This window comes from Periplaneta americana, chromosome 11, assembly GCF_040183065.1.
Source record: "Periplaneta americana isolate PAMFEO1 chromosome 11, P.americana_PAMFEO1_priV1, whole genome shotgun sequence".
Taxonomy (NCBI): domain Eukaryota; kingdom Metazoa; phylum Arthropoda; class Insecta; order Blattodea; family Blattidae; genus Periplaneta; species Periplaneta americana.
The window spans coordinates 39,685,406-39,703,422 of NC_091127.1; the positions used below are offsets into that span (position 1 = coordinate 39,685,406).

General features: G+C 34.2%; 1 protein-coding gene across 5 annotated transcripts in view; it reads right to left on the reverse strand.

Annotated features, from left to right (window-relative positions):
• Positions 1-312: 312 nt before the first annotated feature.
• LOC138708958 (mesoderm induction early response protein 1) overlaps positions 313-18,017 on the reverse strand; it is a 36,560-nt gene continuing 18,855 nt past the window's right edge. For 2 of the 5 annotated variants that reach the window (XM_069839358.1, XM_069839357.1), the window contains 2 exons: positions 6,535-6,740; positions 313-4,116 (listed from right to left, as the gene is read on the reverse strand). In XM_069839358.1, coding sequence (XP_069695459.1) covers positions 2,651-4,116; positions 6,535-6,625 — 1,557 coding nt within the window. In that variant the 5' untranslated portion in view covers positions 6,626-6,740 and the 3' untranslated portion in view covers positions 313-2,650. The remainder of the gene's footprint in view (positions 4,117-6,534; positions 6,741-18,017) is intronic. The other 3 variants (XM_069839360.1, XM_069839361.1, XM_069839359.1) reach the window with 2 other exon arrangements.

Sequence of the window (18,017 nt, forward strand, 5' to 3'; positions counted from 1 at the left end):
GTGTGCATCGTGTCCTTGCTAATGTCCAATTCCTCTGCAATGAATCTTAGAGTCAGTCGGCGATCTTGTGCCAGCATTTGTCGCACTTTCTCGATCATTTCTGGGGTTCTGCTTGTCGATGGCCGACCTGAACGTGGCTCATCCTCAATTGTTTCCTTCCCTTCACGGAAGCGTTTAAACCATTCGTAAACACATTTTCTGCTCATGGCTTCCCTCCTGTACACCTGCACCAACATTCCATGTGTCTCCGTTGCAGTCTTCCCCAATTTGTAGCAGAACTTGATGTTTACACGTTGCTTTTGTGCTGTGACACTTCCTCTCACACTGACTACGTTCAACTGGTCGCAGTCTGTTTACACTGCCAGTCACATGCATTGCATGCTGTGTATCGATTCTCCCCAAGTCTCTGAAGAACCATGCGCATGCGCAAGCACATGCGCCAAGTTGCCGTTCAGATATGACACCATTCACCGAACTTTTTAGACACACCACGTAGTCTTCAAATGCTATTTGAGATGTCATTTCAGTTATATATTTGTTTCATTTATGCGTTTTCTTCTTCCAACTCCAATAAAAATGTATAAATGAAGTTTTACTGTATTATTAATTGGTTCCTCAAGCAGAAAGTTTCTAACCTCCATTTGGTCTGACCTTCAGGAAACAAAGCATGATTGTCTATGGTATGTAAATATAAATGTCTATGAATTTTCAGCACGGACACATTTGCACTGACACATAAACAGAACGTAACAGTGACTGCAGCTATAACAATAAGATTGAGGTAATAGTCGTGCATGGAGAAAATTATGCAAAGGACTTCACAGAACTTGAAAAATCTTACTTGACATTTCAAGGGCTGGGTACCAATGAAGGTGGCTCTGGATCACAATTTTTGTTGTTTCACATATGTTACAGAGAACAAATTTTAGATAAAAAATTTTCCCTTTACAGATATTTGTGAAGAAAGTTATATTTATTCAGCTTAAGGATAATTAAGCCCAAATTCATGTTTATTTCTTTATGAAACCTAAAAAGTCCCACTTTGACAGTGTCTATTTTGTGTGTTTTACCTATTTTTCATTGAAAAGTTAATACTTTTTGTTGTGTGTGTGAATACTGAATTATTAAATTACACATAGATATGAAATGCAATGTAGAGTAAAATAATTTTCATACTTCAAAAGCAATTTAATCAGTTAACGTTTCATCACAAGTCTTGTTATATGTTTTGACTTAAAATATCGTACAGCATAGCCATGTTTCCAGATTTAGTCTTGCTAAATTTGCAGCACAAATAAGTAACAATAAAATACGTTACAATAACAGTAAAATGTTCACACTGTAAAACTAGTTAACAATATATTTTAGAAAGATTAAAAAGAAAATTAAGCCAGGAGCAATATAATTATTAGGGTTTTGTTACCTATTCATATGTATGTATGTGATATACTGAGAAAACCCTACAATAGAATAATATTTAATTTATTTTTAAAATATTCAAATTTAAAATATTTATTCTTCAAAAGTCTTCTGGATACTAGCAAACATATACACCTTTTCTGCCTGTTGCATTCCTATCTTTCAGATAGAAATTCAATAATATATAAAATGTGTTATCAACAAGAAAATAAAAATAAATTTTGTAGTATATGTGAAAAAGAAATCTGGATAAATCAATACTCAAACAAGAAAATCTGTTAGTTCACACATTAGAAAAATCTTCTGCTTTAAACTTCTGAATAACAAAATTCGCAAGTATTGTCATTGTATTTTTTTAATAATAAATCACTGAAGCTTCTGCAGTACAATTGCTGTGCTGACTAGAATTTTTGGAAGAAAAACTGTAATATATTATAGAAAAAACGTTTGAGAAAAACGGCCATTTTGCCCTGAGTAAGCCACTTTAAAACCAGTCTATGTATCGATTTGTATACAACACACACAATACCATAAAGCTTGCAGTCCATAGTTACACGAAAGTAATAATAAAATGCAGCAAAATATCATGGACCAATGTTGCCTATGCTATTTTACTTTGAAAACTCTTTGATATAAAAATGTTATTATAAAATATTTTCTACAACTATATGCACTATTACACATGTAATTGCTTCTGATTTATAGTAATTTTCATTTAAATAAAAATACTGTTATATCAAAGTAACATATATTCTGCAATGCAATCTTCTTCTGTGATATGATACGATAGTCTTAACATTTCACATCTCTTATCTCAACTTTTCTTGAGCGTCACCAAACATGGTAAGCCAAAAGCAAATTGGCATCACTGCACCTCATATATATGTATATAAAAAACTGCTTTAGTTTGCAGCCATTATTTGTATCATGAACCCTGAAAACTTGATCCAACTGCTCATCAACACCCGCACACTTCAATTTCTTGTAACAAAATCAAGTGGTATTAGTTTATACCTAATCTTTTGCACCAGTCGCATGTACCCATTTATACCAATGGCTTCGTGTATGATATGGCTTACAAAAAGATACTACACACTTCTCTCACTGTCACATATTTGTCAAATATAATTCATGAAAATATTTATGGACCAAATTCCAGAATCGGAGGGTGAAAAAAAAAGGAACTGAACTTAAGATTCATTGCACATCACACACATCGTTTCTTCTTGCATCACTGAGCGACAGATTCTGTGGCGTGAGACGAGGTATCTGTTGAGGCGAGCAAAGTAGGCGTGGTGACAGTTGTGCTGGAGAATGCCATCTCGACACTGTTCAATGGAGCACTGCTCGCTTGTGTAACTGCAGTAGCACCAGATGTAGAGCCCCCATCCTCTAAGTCTCCCCTTGTGTCCACATTTCCACTGTCCATTCCTCCAGCAGCAGTTGCTGCCAAGTTCACAAGAGACTCCAAACTCTCTTTATCAAGATGGTTTGCAAGATCACTCAACGGATCTCCAGAATAAGATATTGATGAGGGGTGCGTCACGGTTTCCCCTGCAGCATTTTCCTGCACTCTATGACGCTTGGGGTCTCCATATATAAGGCAGTGGATGTTGGGAGAAGAGCTCCTATCTCTGTGAGTAACAGTACCACTCTCTTGTTCCTCGAGGAACCTATCCATGTAATCCGTAATACCTGGATGTAAAGTGTACTTCTTCTTCTCCAATCTTGCCTTATTGGCAAAAATGTCATGTCGTTCTGTCTTCTTCCACAGGTAATAAAATTGTACAAGTTCCCCAACTGATCGTGTTCTCACCTTGTTTTGTTGGATTAGATGAAAATCTTTACCATAACTGCGAAGGCCATTCTCAAAATTTCTGCACTCCTCTTCAGACCACAGACTCATGGTATCAGTTGGTGGCACAACATTCATGCGTCTTCTTCTCAAGGCTTCTTCGACATTGTAACCACACTGCAACAGCAGGTAGAGAGCTTGTTCGTCATCCCTTGTATGAGTCCCTGTAGGTATGGCATTCACTCCCTGCGCATTGTTCACAAGCGGTTCCTGTGCTTTCACGAGAAAGTCCTCCACATCGCGTTCTGTCAAAGAACTCGGATTCCACAACAACTTGTCTTCATTTTCGTAAGGCAGAGCATCATCATACTTACAAAGTCCTTCAGGAATTCCTGCTTGATAATCACTTCCCACCATGATAGTCTTACGCCATTCCTCCTCATCTGGACTATAGTCATAATCCTCCTCCTCTTCCTCACTCTGAGGTCGAGACAACCGCAACAATCGCGATGTGCCAGCATTCTCTTCAGACTCCTTCTCAGGCATGTTGATATATAACTGCTGCAAATCAGTTTGACCATTCTTATCATCACAGTCCTCCTCTAACATGTCTCTCGCAATATCATCATTCTCAAGTGCCATTTCTTGGTTTGACATTTCTGAACTACTTGATTGCAAATTCTCAGCTGTAGGGTCGCCGTATCCGTACATGGCTAGCAATTCTTCTAATGGCATATCACCTTCTCTCTGCAGGTTAGAAAGTTCAATTTGAGGGTCTTCTGATCCTTCCAATGCTTCTTCTTCATCCAATGTTCTTTCATCATCAAAATCATTCACCATCATCTCCACAGGAGGATCAAATTCTTTATCCACTGTGCTGCAGTAGCTGGCGACCCCAGCTCCTAAAAAAATAGAGAATAAAACATTAAGATTTATACATATAATTCATCATTCCAAAATATGTCAGGTATAGCTAGTCAAGAAGCACAATATTCTACAAATCTATGCAAATTATTGCCTATGCAGATGACATTGACATAATTGGAAGAATGCAGTCTGCAATGAAGGAAGCCTTTATAAGATTTGAAAATGCTGCTAGAAAAATGAATTCGCAAATTAATCAATGTAAGACTAAATATATGCCATTTTCCAGTAAGAAATGAACATATTATCCATCGCATATTGTAATAGATTCATACAAATTCCAGACTGTTCATACGTTTAAATATTTGGGCTCAGAAATCACTTGTAAGAATGATAGCCATATAGAAATTCAAAAATGCATAATAGCTGCAAATAGATGTTTCTTTGGACTTAGAAAACATCTTAGATCACATTTAATAACAAAGAAAACCAAACTACTGATTTATAAAACTCTTATAAGACCAGTAATTACATATGCATCAGAAACTTGGACTCTTTTAAAGTCAGATGAGAAATCTCTGGCTACTTTTGAAAGATACTAAGAACTATTTTTGGGCTTGTGAAAGAAGGTGATACTTGAAGGAGGACAAATTGTGAATTGTATGAATTATATAAGGAACCTGACTTAGTGAAGTATATTAAAATTAATAGATTGGCCTGGGCTGGACATTTGATATGTATGGACAATAATAAAACTGTTAAAAAGATCTATATGACACAACCATTACAAACAAGAAAAGTTGGAAGACCGAAATTAAGATGGGAAGATGATGTCTTGCAGGATATTAGAATTAGTAAAATTAGAAATTGGAAAAATTTAGCAGCAAATAGAGAAGTCTGGAAGGACATTCTGAAGAAGGCTAGGGTCCATAATGGGCTGTCATGCCATGTATGATGATGATGATGAGCTAGTCAAGAAATGACTGAGTGCTGTATATTTTTGTAAATACCTTTCAGATTCATACAAATGTACGAACCTGCCTAAGCTCTATACATATATGGACATGTTTGACAATACAAAAGAAGATATTTGGCAGTAAACTATAAATATCTATCATATTCCTTTATAGGTCACGTGACAGCAGTGCTTCATTAGCCTAAGAGGTATGACTGTAAAAAGATAATGTGAACAAATGCCCACAAGAGTTTTAACAGTATAAAAGAAGATGTAAAATGGAGTCCAAATCTTATGACGTTTTGTGAGAGCCAATAAAGAGCAAGCGTGATGTTAAACCTACAGAGTGGGTGATGCATGCTCCACCGAACTCGTCTGGCAGGAGAGATGGGTGGCTGGTGTTGAAAACAGAATCCGTTCTCAATTATTTATATAATAACAAGTTACGTATTAAGAAATTATGCCTTTAAAGTGATATTTGCAATTCCAGGGGAAAGCCAATGGTATGTTTTCGAAGTCATTAAAATTAGTCACTCTTTTAGGTATATTAGTATGTTTTCTAGGCTAGACGAACAATTTCTGAGCACCCTGTGTTTCGCCTTTTACACTTCTCTGCATACACGTGACATAGTTGATACATTTATTAAACATGTCTCGGCAGTTAGTTCTTAACACTTTGAAGAGTTAAGATTTTTACAGCTTTCTTCGGACGAATATTTTTTAAAGAAATTGTAGACATTAAATATGATTTTTCGAACTTTGCTACTATATCTACTGGATCTATTACTTTGACTATAGTACTGGCCTTGCTGAATGACATAATTGAATTTTATACTACTAATAAATAAATAAAGTAATAAACTGATAAGAACACACAGAAAATGTTTATTACAAACGAATTATTGACTTCACTGACAGACACAAAGCACGTCGAATACCTACACACAACACAAACAGAAACTGAGCTGGCATTTTCGCTCTCACCTCATAACTATGTCTATATTGCTGAATGGATACTGTTTACAGTTAATAGTATTGCTCTTGATGCTTCAAAAGACTTTATCAGCATGCAGCTATGTAAACATCATTCGTGGAGAACCATAAATCAGCTAGACATTAAGACGCATAAAATATGAACTACTTGGGGTAGAAATGAGATTCTTGTTTCTGTATATTCAGAAAAATGTCATTCAACCTAATCTCATGTAGACACCCTGTCACGAAGAATTTATCCAAGCGGACATAATATTTTTACAAGTGACGTCAATGAATATTCGTACACGGCAACACAGCACTGTTGCTACTGGCTATTGCTGTATAAGTAAACACGCCCCAAACATCAGGAGACTTGGACTGTACTGTAATGTATCACTTTTCGAACTGCTTTATGATAGTCGCCTCATTAACCTAGAGGGTAAGAGTGTGGGCAGGAAATGTGAACAAATGTTCGTAAAGGTTCGAATTTAAATTCTGACACAAGGGGTGTTCAAAAAGTTCTTACCCTCACCATGATTTGGATGTGCTAGAGATCTGATATTTAGTCCACTGACTCTTCTTTCTTTACACCTCCTATGGTTACACACTTCTCGCATCTGTGGAACAGTCCTTTAATACCATTTGTGTAGAAGTCTGCAGTCCAGGTCTCAACTTCATTAATTACTGCCTCATCATTGGGAAATCTTCTTCCTTGTAAATGTTTCTTCATATCTGGAAACAGGAAGAATTCTGAAGGTTCCAGGTCAGGTGAGTAGGGCCTACGGTGGGTGGGATAGATTCATAGCCACAATTGCAAACAAAAGTGACAGTTTCTGCAGCTCAGTGTGCATTGTCAGCTAGCAGCAACACAACTTTTGATAGCAAACCTCGTTTTTTTTTTCTTTGTTAGCATTCTGTAGCTTTTGTAGTAAGTTCCTGTAATATGCTCCTGTAATTGTAGACCCTTTTTGTAAGTAATATGTCAATATTATACCCTTATAATCCCAAAACACTGACAATATGACCTTGTTGGATGATTGTTGCACCTTAGCCTCTTTGAGGGTGGGGGATGAGGGTTGTTTCCATGTTTTACTCATTTATTTAGTTTCAGGATCATATCGATACACTCAGCTTTCACTCATTGGTCATTAATCTAATCTCTTCATAAATTATTTTGGCAGATTTCCCTTGAAGATGGAGAAACCTAATCATGGCTCAGTACTTAACTTTGTCCAGCATGACGCCTCCTCCAATTTTCTTGACTCTCTAACTATAGTTCACTTCGACCAACAAGAATAAAAGTTAGCACGCACATTACTAAGATATTCACCTATAAACCTGCAAAATTTCAGATCCCTACCGCATCTAGATCATGGTGAGGGTAAGAACTTTTTGAACACCCCTCGTATAAATATGCACAGGAAGTAGTCTTGGATAGGAAATGTATTTGAATTTTATCCTAATTTGCAAATAATTCCTTAATGGATAATTTTAATTATTGTTTTCATAGCATAAGACAAGTAACGAGACTATGTGAAATTTTCCCAGTTGAAGTTATTAACAGTGTAATGGAAATCTTGCTCTGCTTTGTTTGCCTATTTCCTCGCAATGTGAACATTACAAGTTATAAGGTAGTTGTAAGGGAGGAGCAAATTGTGGGCTACATTATTTAAAAAATTCATTGTTTTAAAGATGCCTGCTAATCAATAATCCATAAAAAATATAATAAAATGTGAAATAGTTTACCAGTGGAGCATCACTTTAAAGTTAAGCTTAGGCACATTCATAATTTTAATGAAAGGTGCATAAAACCTAACACTGATAATGCACAATTTGTTGGGTGCAAGAGAAGGGGCCTCCAAATATAAGCACGGTTGGGTCAGCAACAGCTTAAAATACTCCACTGATAAACTATGAAAAGATTTCAATATCTATTCTCTTTCCTGCTTATTTTATCTATTCCTTAAAAAAAACTATTCTTCTTTTATCAAATCTTCTTGTGGTTATCTTGTGTTTATGAATTCCAAACATGCTTGAAGCATTGTAGTTGCTAAATCTCTTATCTTTTCCCAGACAGCGAAATTTGTTATGTATATATAATCTAGAGTTGTGGCTCCAAAGTGTTCATATCAAGTATCATCTTCAACTGCAGAAATATATGCGAACAATACTCCACATCTCTCTCCAGTTTTGAAATGTAACGATAATATACACACTATTTATAAATAGGCTGTATCAATTGTGTGGAATGTCATTTCAAGTCATTAAATATACCCAGAGTATAAATTTAGTTTGAAGCGATTTCATAAAATCGAGTCTGTATTCTTTAAGACTGTTATCTAATGTCTAAACAGTTTGTATTGTTTCCTGCCTTGTTTTCGTTATGAAAATGATATGTTGTATCAAATCATATTATGTACAACTTTCATGATATGTGGAATCAAATCAGGGGTGTACGCAAGGGGGAGGGGGTATTGGGTTTAAACTCCTCCTTGAACTTTTTGAAAAAATGATATAATTATTTAGATTTGATTATTTTTTATCCATAATCGTTTTTCTTTTTCTAATTTTTCACTTCAGAGTAATAAAATCTACATCACCATACAGCATAGTCCTCCTACCCCTTCTTCAATATAATCTAGTCTCGCTGCATGTGCCAACTAATCACGTTCATTTTTATTATTGTCATAAAATAAATCTATCAGTCACTAAATTAAATGGAAAACAGACCAATAAAAACTAATTTTACATACTTCATATTCAGGCCAAAGTTCGTGACTACTCGAGACCAGTGTGTGCCAAATTTTTCCAAAATTACTGTCTCTTATTAGGTTCTGTTCCCATAATTTTATGGAACATTTTGGCATGAAGTCTATGTGCGCCTAACTCGGCCAGAAGTCTGTTCTTTGTCGCTGTATCATAGCAGTTTCTTATGTGTAACAGCATGTGTTGCAGTAACTGCATTCATCATTTGCCATTGTACCAAATCCTATATTGAATTCTGTCCGAAAAGTATCTTTGGAGAAACGAGCATTGAGTGACTTCCATCGATTTTGGAATAGACACCGACTGACTTGAACTGCCAACGTAGAAAACAAAAAATCACTACCTGTTCAAGAGCGCCACACTCAACCGCTTTCACCTTCATCTTGACGAGGATAATAAAAGTCTAACCTAACCTAACCTGTCATTAAAATCCTAAATTAACCTAACCTAACTTGTCACAGATTCGCCTATACAAGGCATAACAAAAGCCTAAACTATCCTAACCTAACCTGTCACTAAAATCCTAACCTAACCTGTCACAGACTTGCCTATACAAGGCATACGAAAACCCTAAACTATCGTAACCTAACCTGTCACAGATAAGTACGTAAGACATAATAAAAGTCTAAACTAACCTAACCTGTCATAACACTCCATTTTCTTACCACTACACACTTCCCTGAGGTATGAAAATGGCCGAATTTCTATCCCGCTGGAAAATTGCAAACTAGCATGAAACGTTCGTAATGTTTCGTAAGTTACGTTGGTACGACATGTAAGACGGCTGAAGATGTATATCCGTAATAGGAAAAGAAGTTACTCAACACTCTTTTAACTGTATTTTTTACTCTGAAGTCTCATATTACACTTTCATTATAAATTCTGAAGACCTTTTTAATATTTAAATTGAAGCCAAATGTAGTCTCTGGCTTTTACTTTTGTTATAATGTGATTTGTGTGCACTCAATTAGAAATAAATTCCACTACTTTCCTCTTCTTTTCTATATGTAGTGCTCTCTTTCGGTCACTGCCTCTCCTCTTTCTAATTTCCTTACTACTACAAACAGATTTTGCTATTGTACAGTAGTGGAAAAAAAAATCGGACAGACCCTTGTAGCTGATTTCAGAGCCTTGTTCACTCCAGACCACGATAGACTGGTAACTAGACTTTCGTTGTTCGAATCCTGCCTGGGAAGGAAACTTTTTTTTTGTTCCTTATTCATATTTATTCTCAATACTTATCGATTGCTGGTAAAATTCATGTTCTGGGAATAATAAGTTAATTAAGTAGTAAAATATCGCTGCATTCAAAAAGTGTTGGGAATAAATTTGAATAAGGAACAAAAAAAAAGTTTCCTTCCCAGGCAGGGTTCGAACCACAAAGTCTTAGTTTTTTTTATTTTATTGGGTTATTTTACGACGCTGTATCAACATCTAGGTTATTTAGCATCTGAATGATGTGAAGGTGATAATGCCAGTGAAATGAGTCCGGGGTCCAGCACTGAAAGTTACCCAGCATTTGCTCGTGTTGGGTTGAGGGACAACCCCGGAAAAAACCTCAACCAGGATTCGAACCCGGGCCACCTGGTTTTGCGGCCAGACGCGCTGACCATTACTCCACATTAGTTACCAGTCTATCGTGCTCTGGTGTGAACAAGGCTCTGAAATCAGTTACAAGATCCAGTTTTTTTGCCATTACTGTACATAACCTGGACTCACCTATACCAAATAGTTTTTGGAAAAATACATTTTCTAGATAGGTTATATAAATTCAGGTACTTGTTCTGTTGTTTTCTCACTATTACGAATTTAAGATAGGCACTTAAAATTATAGCTTTCGAGTTTTTTTATGCTTTTCTCTTCTTCTAACGGCCAACATTGGAGTATTGCTAGCAATCCAATAGAATGCACTGATGCTTTTTTTTTTGGTATATTTTTTACAAGTTTTTCATGAATACCTGCTATTTTTATTATCATACTAGCCGTACCCGTGCGCTCCGCTGCACCCGTTAGAAATAAATATAAAGTAATTACATAATTAAAATAGGACATTTGATCCAGGGAACATTCGTGTTTGATAGAAGGATAAATCGTTTAATATATTACTTAATTTAAACTGCATCCAAATAATTAAAATGCGATCATTTTGGTCCAGAGACACGCATTTGGCGCAATGACAATTTCTTTAACATGTTTCTTAATTTTTATTACATGCTACCATAGTTTAATGAAGATTGACATCATTTAGATTTAATGTGTATATTTTATTTTACTTGTTATAGGTTTCCCTTGAATTATGGTAATAACTTAATTTTAACCCTTGTTTTCTACGTATTCAGTAAATGGCACTTGGCCCACTATGGTTCTGAACCCTTCAAATAACTTAAATTATATTATATAATATTACATATATTATATTATATTATATCAGAAGTTACTGTAATAACATTATAGCATTATGTCCATCTAGAGAAACTACACTTTCCAATGGTGAAATAATAATTAATTATACAAATCGGTTAATTTAGCTTCCGATATTACTTCATACAAACACAGAAACATTCTCTGTAGGCTATCTTTCATAGCTTTCGATTGTTGCTGTCCAAGCCCCTTATAGACGAAGTCATTTGTTTTTTAATTCATTACATGGCCTTAGACGGCAGTTATTTTAATTTTAAAACTCATTTATCTCATTAAATATCAGTCCTATCAAAATGTTTCAAGGAATAATACTTATCGCAAATTATTTTTAAAGAAACGTTTGTTATGTAACATTTTTCACAAAAATCAATAATAAGCGAGATATTTCGATTTATTTAATTCAGGCCCCCTTATAACCCCCCTTTTAAATAATGTATTTTGAATGCCATATAGCCTAAAATCTAAGTTAGAACGAACTTAATTTATATTCCAATTTTCATCGAAATCCGTTCAGCCATTATCGCGTGAAAAGGTAACAAACGTACAGACAGACATACAAACAAAAATTTCAAAAAAGCGATTTTCGGTTTTAGGGTGGTTAATTATATATGTTAGGACCAATTATTTTTGGAAAATCGAAAATTACCAGAAAAATTTCGGCTACAGATTTATTATTAGTATAGATTACAGAATTTTGTTTTGTTAAGAATATAAAGATGTGAATTAAATGAGCTTCACATTCTATGTGGACTTTCAGAGAAGACAAGAACAGACAAATTTTCGTTATATACAAAGGATCAGAAATGTGATCTTTGATTGAAGAAATATTTGTTAAGTTAACCTAATGAAAATAACAAATGTAGGCCTACATTAATTGAAAGGAAATTGGCTCAGTGAATTATGTTTTAAATTTATCATTCTGTTCATGTATCACAAAATCTATTGGACGTAACAGCTTCAAATATCAAAGCACACATGAAAGCAATGCACCATATTTTGGCACTAGTGTCACCAGCTTTTCTGATATTTAAACAGAATGTTGTAATGTTAACTGATAACATTGTAAGAACTTAATTTCGGCTAATATACAACATTTATTTTGATCTGTATAATTTGATCAAGTGTTGCTTTCAGCAAAATGATAACATTACAGACCACATGTACATAATGAAAACGTGTTCGTTTTTGTTTTCCCTGCAATCAGTTCATCAGTTTGTGAAACTTCTTTAAATGTTTTTCAAATAACCAACACATGAATGTATGAGTTATATACTGTGTGGCATGCAGACTGTATCTGAGAGGTCTACAATTTGATCCCTTATAAATTTTCGTGGTTTTCTCTGTTCTATCAGGTGCATGTCAGTATTTCAGGATACAACTATTTCCAATCCCTTTCTTTACCAGTTTATGTCAATTCAACCAAAATGACAATGCAGAATAATTTTTTAAGTTGAAAGCATAAATTTAATTATATATGGTTGTTTCTAATGTGTATATTCTTGGAGGTTCCTTTAGCCTTCTTGCTTCCTGGTACAGATCACTGATCTGTTATTCGAGATTCTGCACATTTGAAAGTGCTTCATTATATCTACAATGGAGTTATTACAAAGGAAGCATACTGATGATCCCCAGTGCTCACTGTTACATCTTAGATTTGCTGGCTCAAATCCAATCAGTGGTAATGGATTTCTAAGTATGATATAAAATTGTTACCATTACTTTTATGAAATGAAAATAAAATTGAAGGTTCAATTCCATTGATTTATGGCATAAAAAGAAACTAGCTTCTAAACATTGTAATAAATATAAATTAGATCTTTTTTTAATTAATAACAGTGTATACCTCCAATAAATGATTCCTTAGCATTGCTACAGATACACTTGATTGTACTTGACTCTATATCTTGTCACTAGAAAGTTCTTGAAATTTATATTTTCCCCACCATTCATAAAATATTTTGATATGATACCTCTTGCACGAAAGGAGAGATCTATAACTGAAACTTGATTAATATATTTCAGTATTATTTGTATTTATCCTGTAATAATGAACAGTTTGACTCATAGACATTTTGTTTTTGCAGCATTAACTTCCTATGATTGTATGAGAAGATTCGAAGAGAACGGCAGTTACGTAGACTTTCGGCTCCCCCCCTACTACCAATAATGCATAACACAATGTCAATACAGGGTTGCTGTCGTCTGCGATACAACGAACTTTTCTGTTGATTTTCGAGTTTGTCATTTTTTCCGGTTATTATATGCTTATTTAAGTTGTGTTAACTCTCGCTAGTGGTTTTATATTTTATTTTATCCGTCTTAGTATTTATTTTATTATTGTAAATATTTTTGTTTTATTACTATTATTATTATTATTATTATTATTATTATTATTATTAATGAATTATTTTGTATTACAATCTTTGTATCATTTCTGTTACGATTATTCTATTATTATTGTTACTATTATTTATATCAGCAGCATTATTATTTGAACCCTGTAAAATTTATGTAGACTACTGGACTATGCCCGAGCACGAGCATATGCTCATTTCGGGTATCTATTCACATGTATTCAATTCAAATGTAAATTGTAAATAAATTTGAATTTGAATTTGAAAAAGTGAGAACATTTCTCGTTAAAATTCAACTGAGAGACCCGGGTTTGATCCTCAGAGCTGGAGAAAATTTTTCTCCATTAATAATCAATTTTGTTAGTCATCATCAAGAATAAAGAAATTCGCCTTACAGTAAGATCTAGGTAACCACATCTAGCGGTCTTAATAACCATACATTACATACAGAGATAGACAGTCGGGTAGATAGAAAAGCAGAATGCCTGAAAATATTTTTTATTGCGAGGAAAAGTAAATATGTGTATTTGAAATTAAATTTCATATTATTTTCTTCAAACTTTTTCAATTATTAAGAAAGTAAAACAGTAAAGAAATTAAGTTAGGGTGAAAGTAGGACACTAATATAAATATTTTTGTCCTATTATGCGTGATTCAGGAGTTATGTCTCTCAAAAACTTCGTAGTGTGTGAAGATTGATATGACATATACAGAATGTCGCTCCAGATTATTTGTACAATAAATTTGCCTCAGTGATGAAAAGATGCATTTCAACTTTCACTAGCAACCATTATACAGAAACTGGTCAATATAATTGCTTTCCACATAGCACTCAATATCACTGCAGAAACTTGTCAGACTCTTCAAAAAAAAAGTCTGGCACAATTCTGACAGCATCTGAGGTTGTGAAGATCTACTGCATGAGATTCTCTTGTCATTTGTCTGGCATTTTGTAAATTAAGTTTTTTATGTGATTCCAGAAAAAAAAAATCCACAAGCACTTTTACCGTCATAAAATAGAATCATATTGGTCAATCCATTTATGTCTTGTATTTTTTTTACTTGGTTATTTAACGACGCTGTATCAATTACGAGGTTATTTAGCATCGATGGAATTTGAGATAGCAAGATGAGGCCAAGGATTCGCCATACATTACCTGACATTTGCCTTATGGTTGGACAAAATCTCGGAAAAAACCCAACCAGGTAATCAGCCCAAATGGAAATCGAACCTGTATCCGAGCGCAACTCCGGATCAGCAGGCAAGCACCTTAGCTGACTGAGCTATGCTGCTGGCTTGTCTGGTATTGGCAGTTATGTGAGTCTGTGTAAATTTTGATAGCATGTTGCAATACTTCATAGGGGCCATAGTCCAAGAAAGGACATGTACTGCTGAATGAAAAATGTTTATATTGCTGTTCTACATAGACCCTATCATTTTGTAACGTTTAGTCTGATACTCTGTGTATATGACGTAATTTTACAAAGTTATTTATATTATCCAATATAATGAAACTAGAGAAAAATTAAAATCTCAACGATATTTGAAACTTAATGCCCCATGTTAAGTCTTCAAGTCCACAGGAAAGTCTTAATATCTGCTGAAGAAAGATAGAAGCACAAACAAAGATTTATAATTTAAAATGTGAAACTAAAGATTTATATGCAGGTCATAAGATGCAAACCATGAAAGGCAGTAAATCAGTATGGTCCACAATGCCAACCAATCAATTCTTAAGATAAAAAGGCAAAAAAATATAAACAAGTAGGAAAAACAATTTAATTAAGGAATCTGTTGCATTCCTTTTGATTTTGTGAATATGAATTAAAAACTGAGTTCATATGCGGTAGTTTTATTCTGATCACAAAAAATTCAGTGTCAAGAAACAAATGCATACACTGATTCGTTACAATTTTATTGGCTTGAGAAAAAGCTCTTGCATGTTCATAACATATGAAGAGCATTAGTCTTAACAAAGCGTAATTCTGTAAAAGTCTCAGTATTAGGTGCAGGAAAAAAAAAAAAAAGACCTCTCATGTGAAAACAACAAAGCAGACATTGCACTTAAATCATGGAGAGACACAATTATATAGAAATATAACCATAAGTTGAAGCACAGACATAAGGTGTAAGGTTTTGCAAATAAATAAAAGATTCTAAAATGACAATTGGCCCCATTATTATCAGATATGAAATGTTTTCAGACAATCAAGTGGTCAAATACTATAAGAAAGTGAATGACAGGGCTGGAACCAATTGTCAGCAGAGCATCCTACTTAAAATACTTCTTAGTGGTCCAGTGATCTAGTGGTTAATCACATTTGCCAGTGGACCCAAGATGCATAAGTTCATATCCAGCCTGAGGGTTGATGCATTTTTAAGGAGGAAAATATCCTTAGCAAGGTTTCCTTCAGAAGGAAGTTAAAGATATGAATCCTTTATATTAACGTAAAAGAACCCTGCCTCTGTATAAAAAGGCATGCTGCAATATTACATGCATTCATATCCTCACCCGAGTTTCCTGCTTTGTGCAAATGGGTCTAGAAGATTGCAGCAGTCTCTGGTGGTTGAATAAGTAAAATATAAGTCAGATCCTAACACTGGTGCAGAAGTTTTGAAAGATTTTTTTACAAAGTCGTTAAAACTTTTGAAAGTTGCAAAACTATGTAGATACAGTAGTTCAAGCAACAGTCATTGCTACTTTTGCTATGCACTTTTTCTCCTGCCACTGCAAAATCTGCGTGCAGTTCATTTTTTGCTATACAATCTATTAGCTGCAAGAGTTGCAAGTCTGTTTACATATAAGGTCAACTTCCGTACATTGCAAATACTGCAGTTCAATTGCAGTTTTCGATCTCTATGTTCAATCTTCATTTCATTTCGTGGATAGGTTTGTGTTGCAATAAAAGCAGCTTGATTCACTTCATTTTCTCTCAGTCTCAATTATAATTCAGAGTTGATATATAAAACTTTTATTACACATAAGATCATTCAAAAGTCACTTCAGACTTTGATATGTTATAAACAGTATAATATTTTAGGTGAAAAAACAGCTTCATGGTCTATTGGTCTGAGATTCATGAGGTCCCAGGTTCGATTCCTGGTTAAAGTATTTTTTCTTACAGGAAATTGTTCCTATGTTCGTCCATGGTCTGAAATTTAGGTTAAGTTTAGATTTAAGATCTCTCCTGGCACCACATAATCATTCTTTCATATCATTGGGTAATGTAACTTCGCCTTCCAGGTTCCCCAACCTCATAACATGTAAGCCATTGCCAGGAGAAAAGATCAGAAATATCGAAAGACAACCTGGTGGCACTAGTAAAAAAAAAAAAAAAAAAAAAAAAAAAAAAAAAAAAAAAAAAAAAAAGTCGCAAGAAACAATGATAATACACTTCTATAATCAAATAATATGCAATAACTTCTAATCCTGACAAACTATTGAATCATATTGTTATACTGTAAATTAATAGTAAGAGATTATGTCAATGTTTTCATACAGATATTGTGACAATACTATTCTTACAAACAAACATTGTTGGTAACTAGCCTTTTTTTTAATTATGCTATAAAAATCATCCTATATACCGTGACTATATTATATAAGGTGATTAAGTTGATGCAAAAATAATTTCAAACTTTGGAGAGTTACAAATCTGCAGTGCTTGGGAAAAGTGACATAAGTCAGTTTCCACAACCCTTTTTTGATAATTTATTGACAACTTACACTGGTTTATGTCGATTTGATTTTTTTTCTGTATGAATTATTGTAATGGGAGGAATACCTATGTATTTTTTTTTTTCCAAGTGAACAGATGTTCCGTAAGTTGTCAATAAATTATCAAAAAAGGTTTCTGGAAACTGACTTGTGTCACTTTTTCCGAGCACTACAGAAATATTGTGTTAAAAAAACTCAATATTTCTATATTCTTGTCAGATAGCATCTTTCAGTTGCTGTAGGGTGCGAAAATCACATGAACAATGTGAAGACAAACTTGAGTATGCTGTAATCCAGCTTCAATTAGTCTCTATTTACCAAATATGAGTAGACTACACTGACAATATTAGGGAAAAAAAATCATGCATCCAGAGTAGTGGTTCTACTACATACAGGGTGATTCAGGACATCTGTGACAAACTCGCAATGAGGACCATTTTTCGTGAAACAATTCATGTTCCTCCAGTGTCTCCTTAAGGGGCTATGCGACATCGAAAAAAAAAAAAAAGCCAAGTTTTAGTAACATTTACAATTACAAAATGAATTACTTTTCAAGTATGTTTGCTGACAAGTTACAGGTGTTCAAAGTATTTACCCTGAATCTTTTTACATTTATTATTCTGTCGAACATTACTGGTCTGTGTCGAATTTGATTAAAAGCAGAGAATATTCGCACAGTCAGTTCCTCTCTGGTATCAATTCAAGTGATGTACGCTTCACATGTTCTCCAAAGAAAGAAAAAAAGAAAG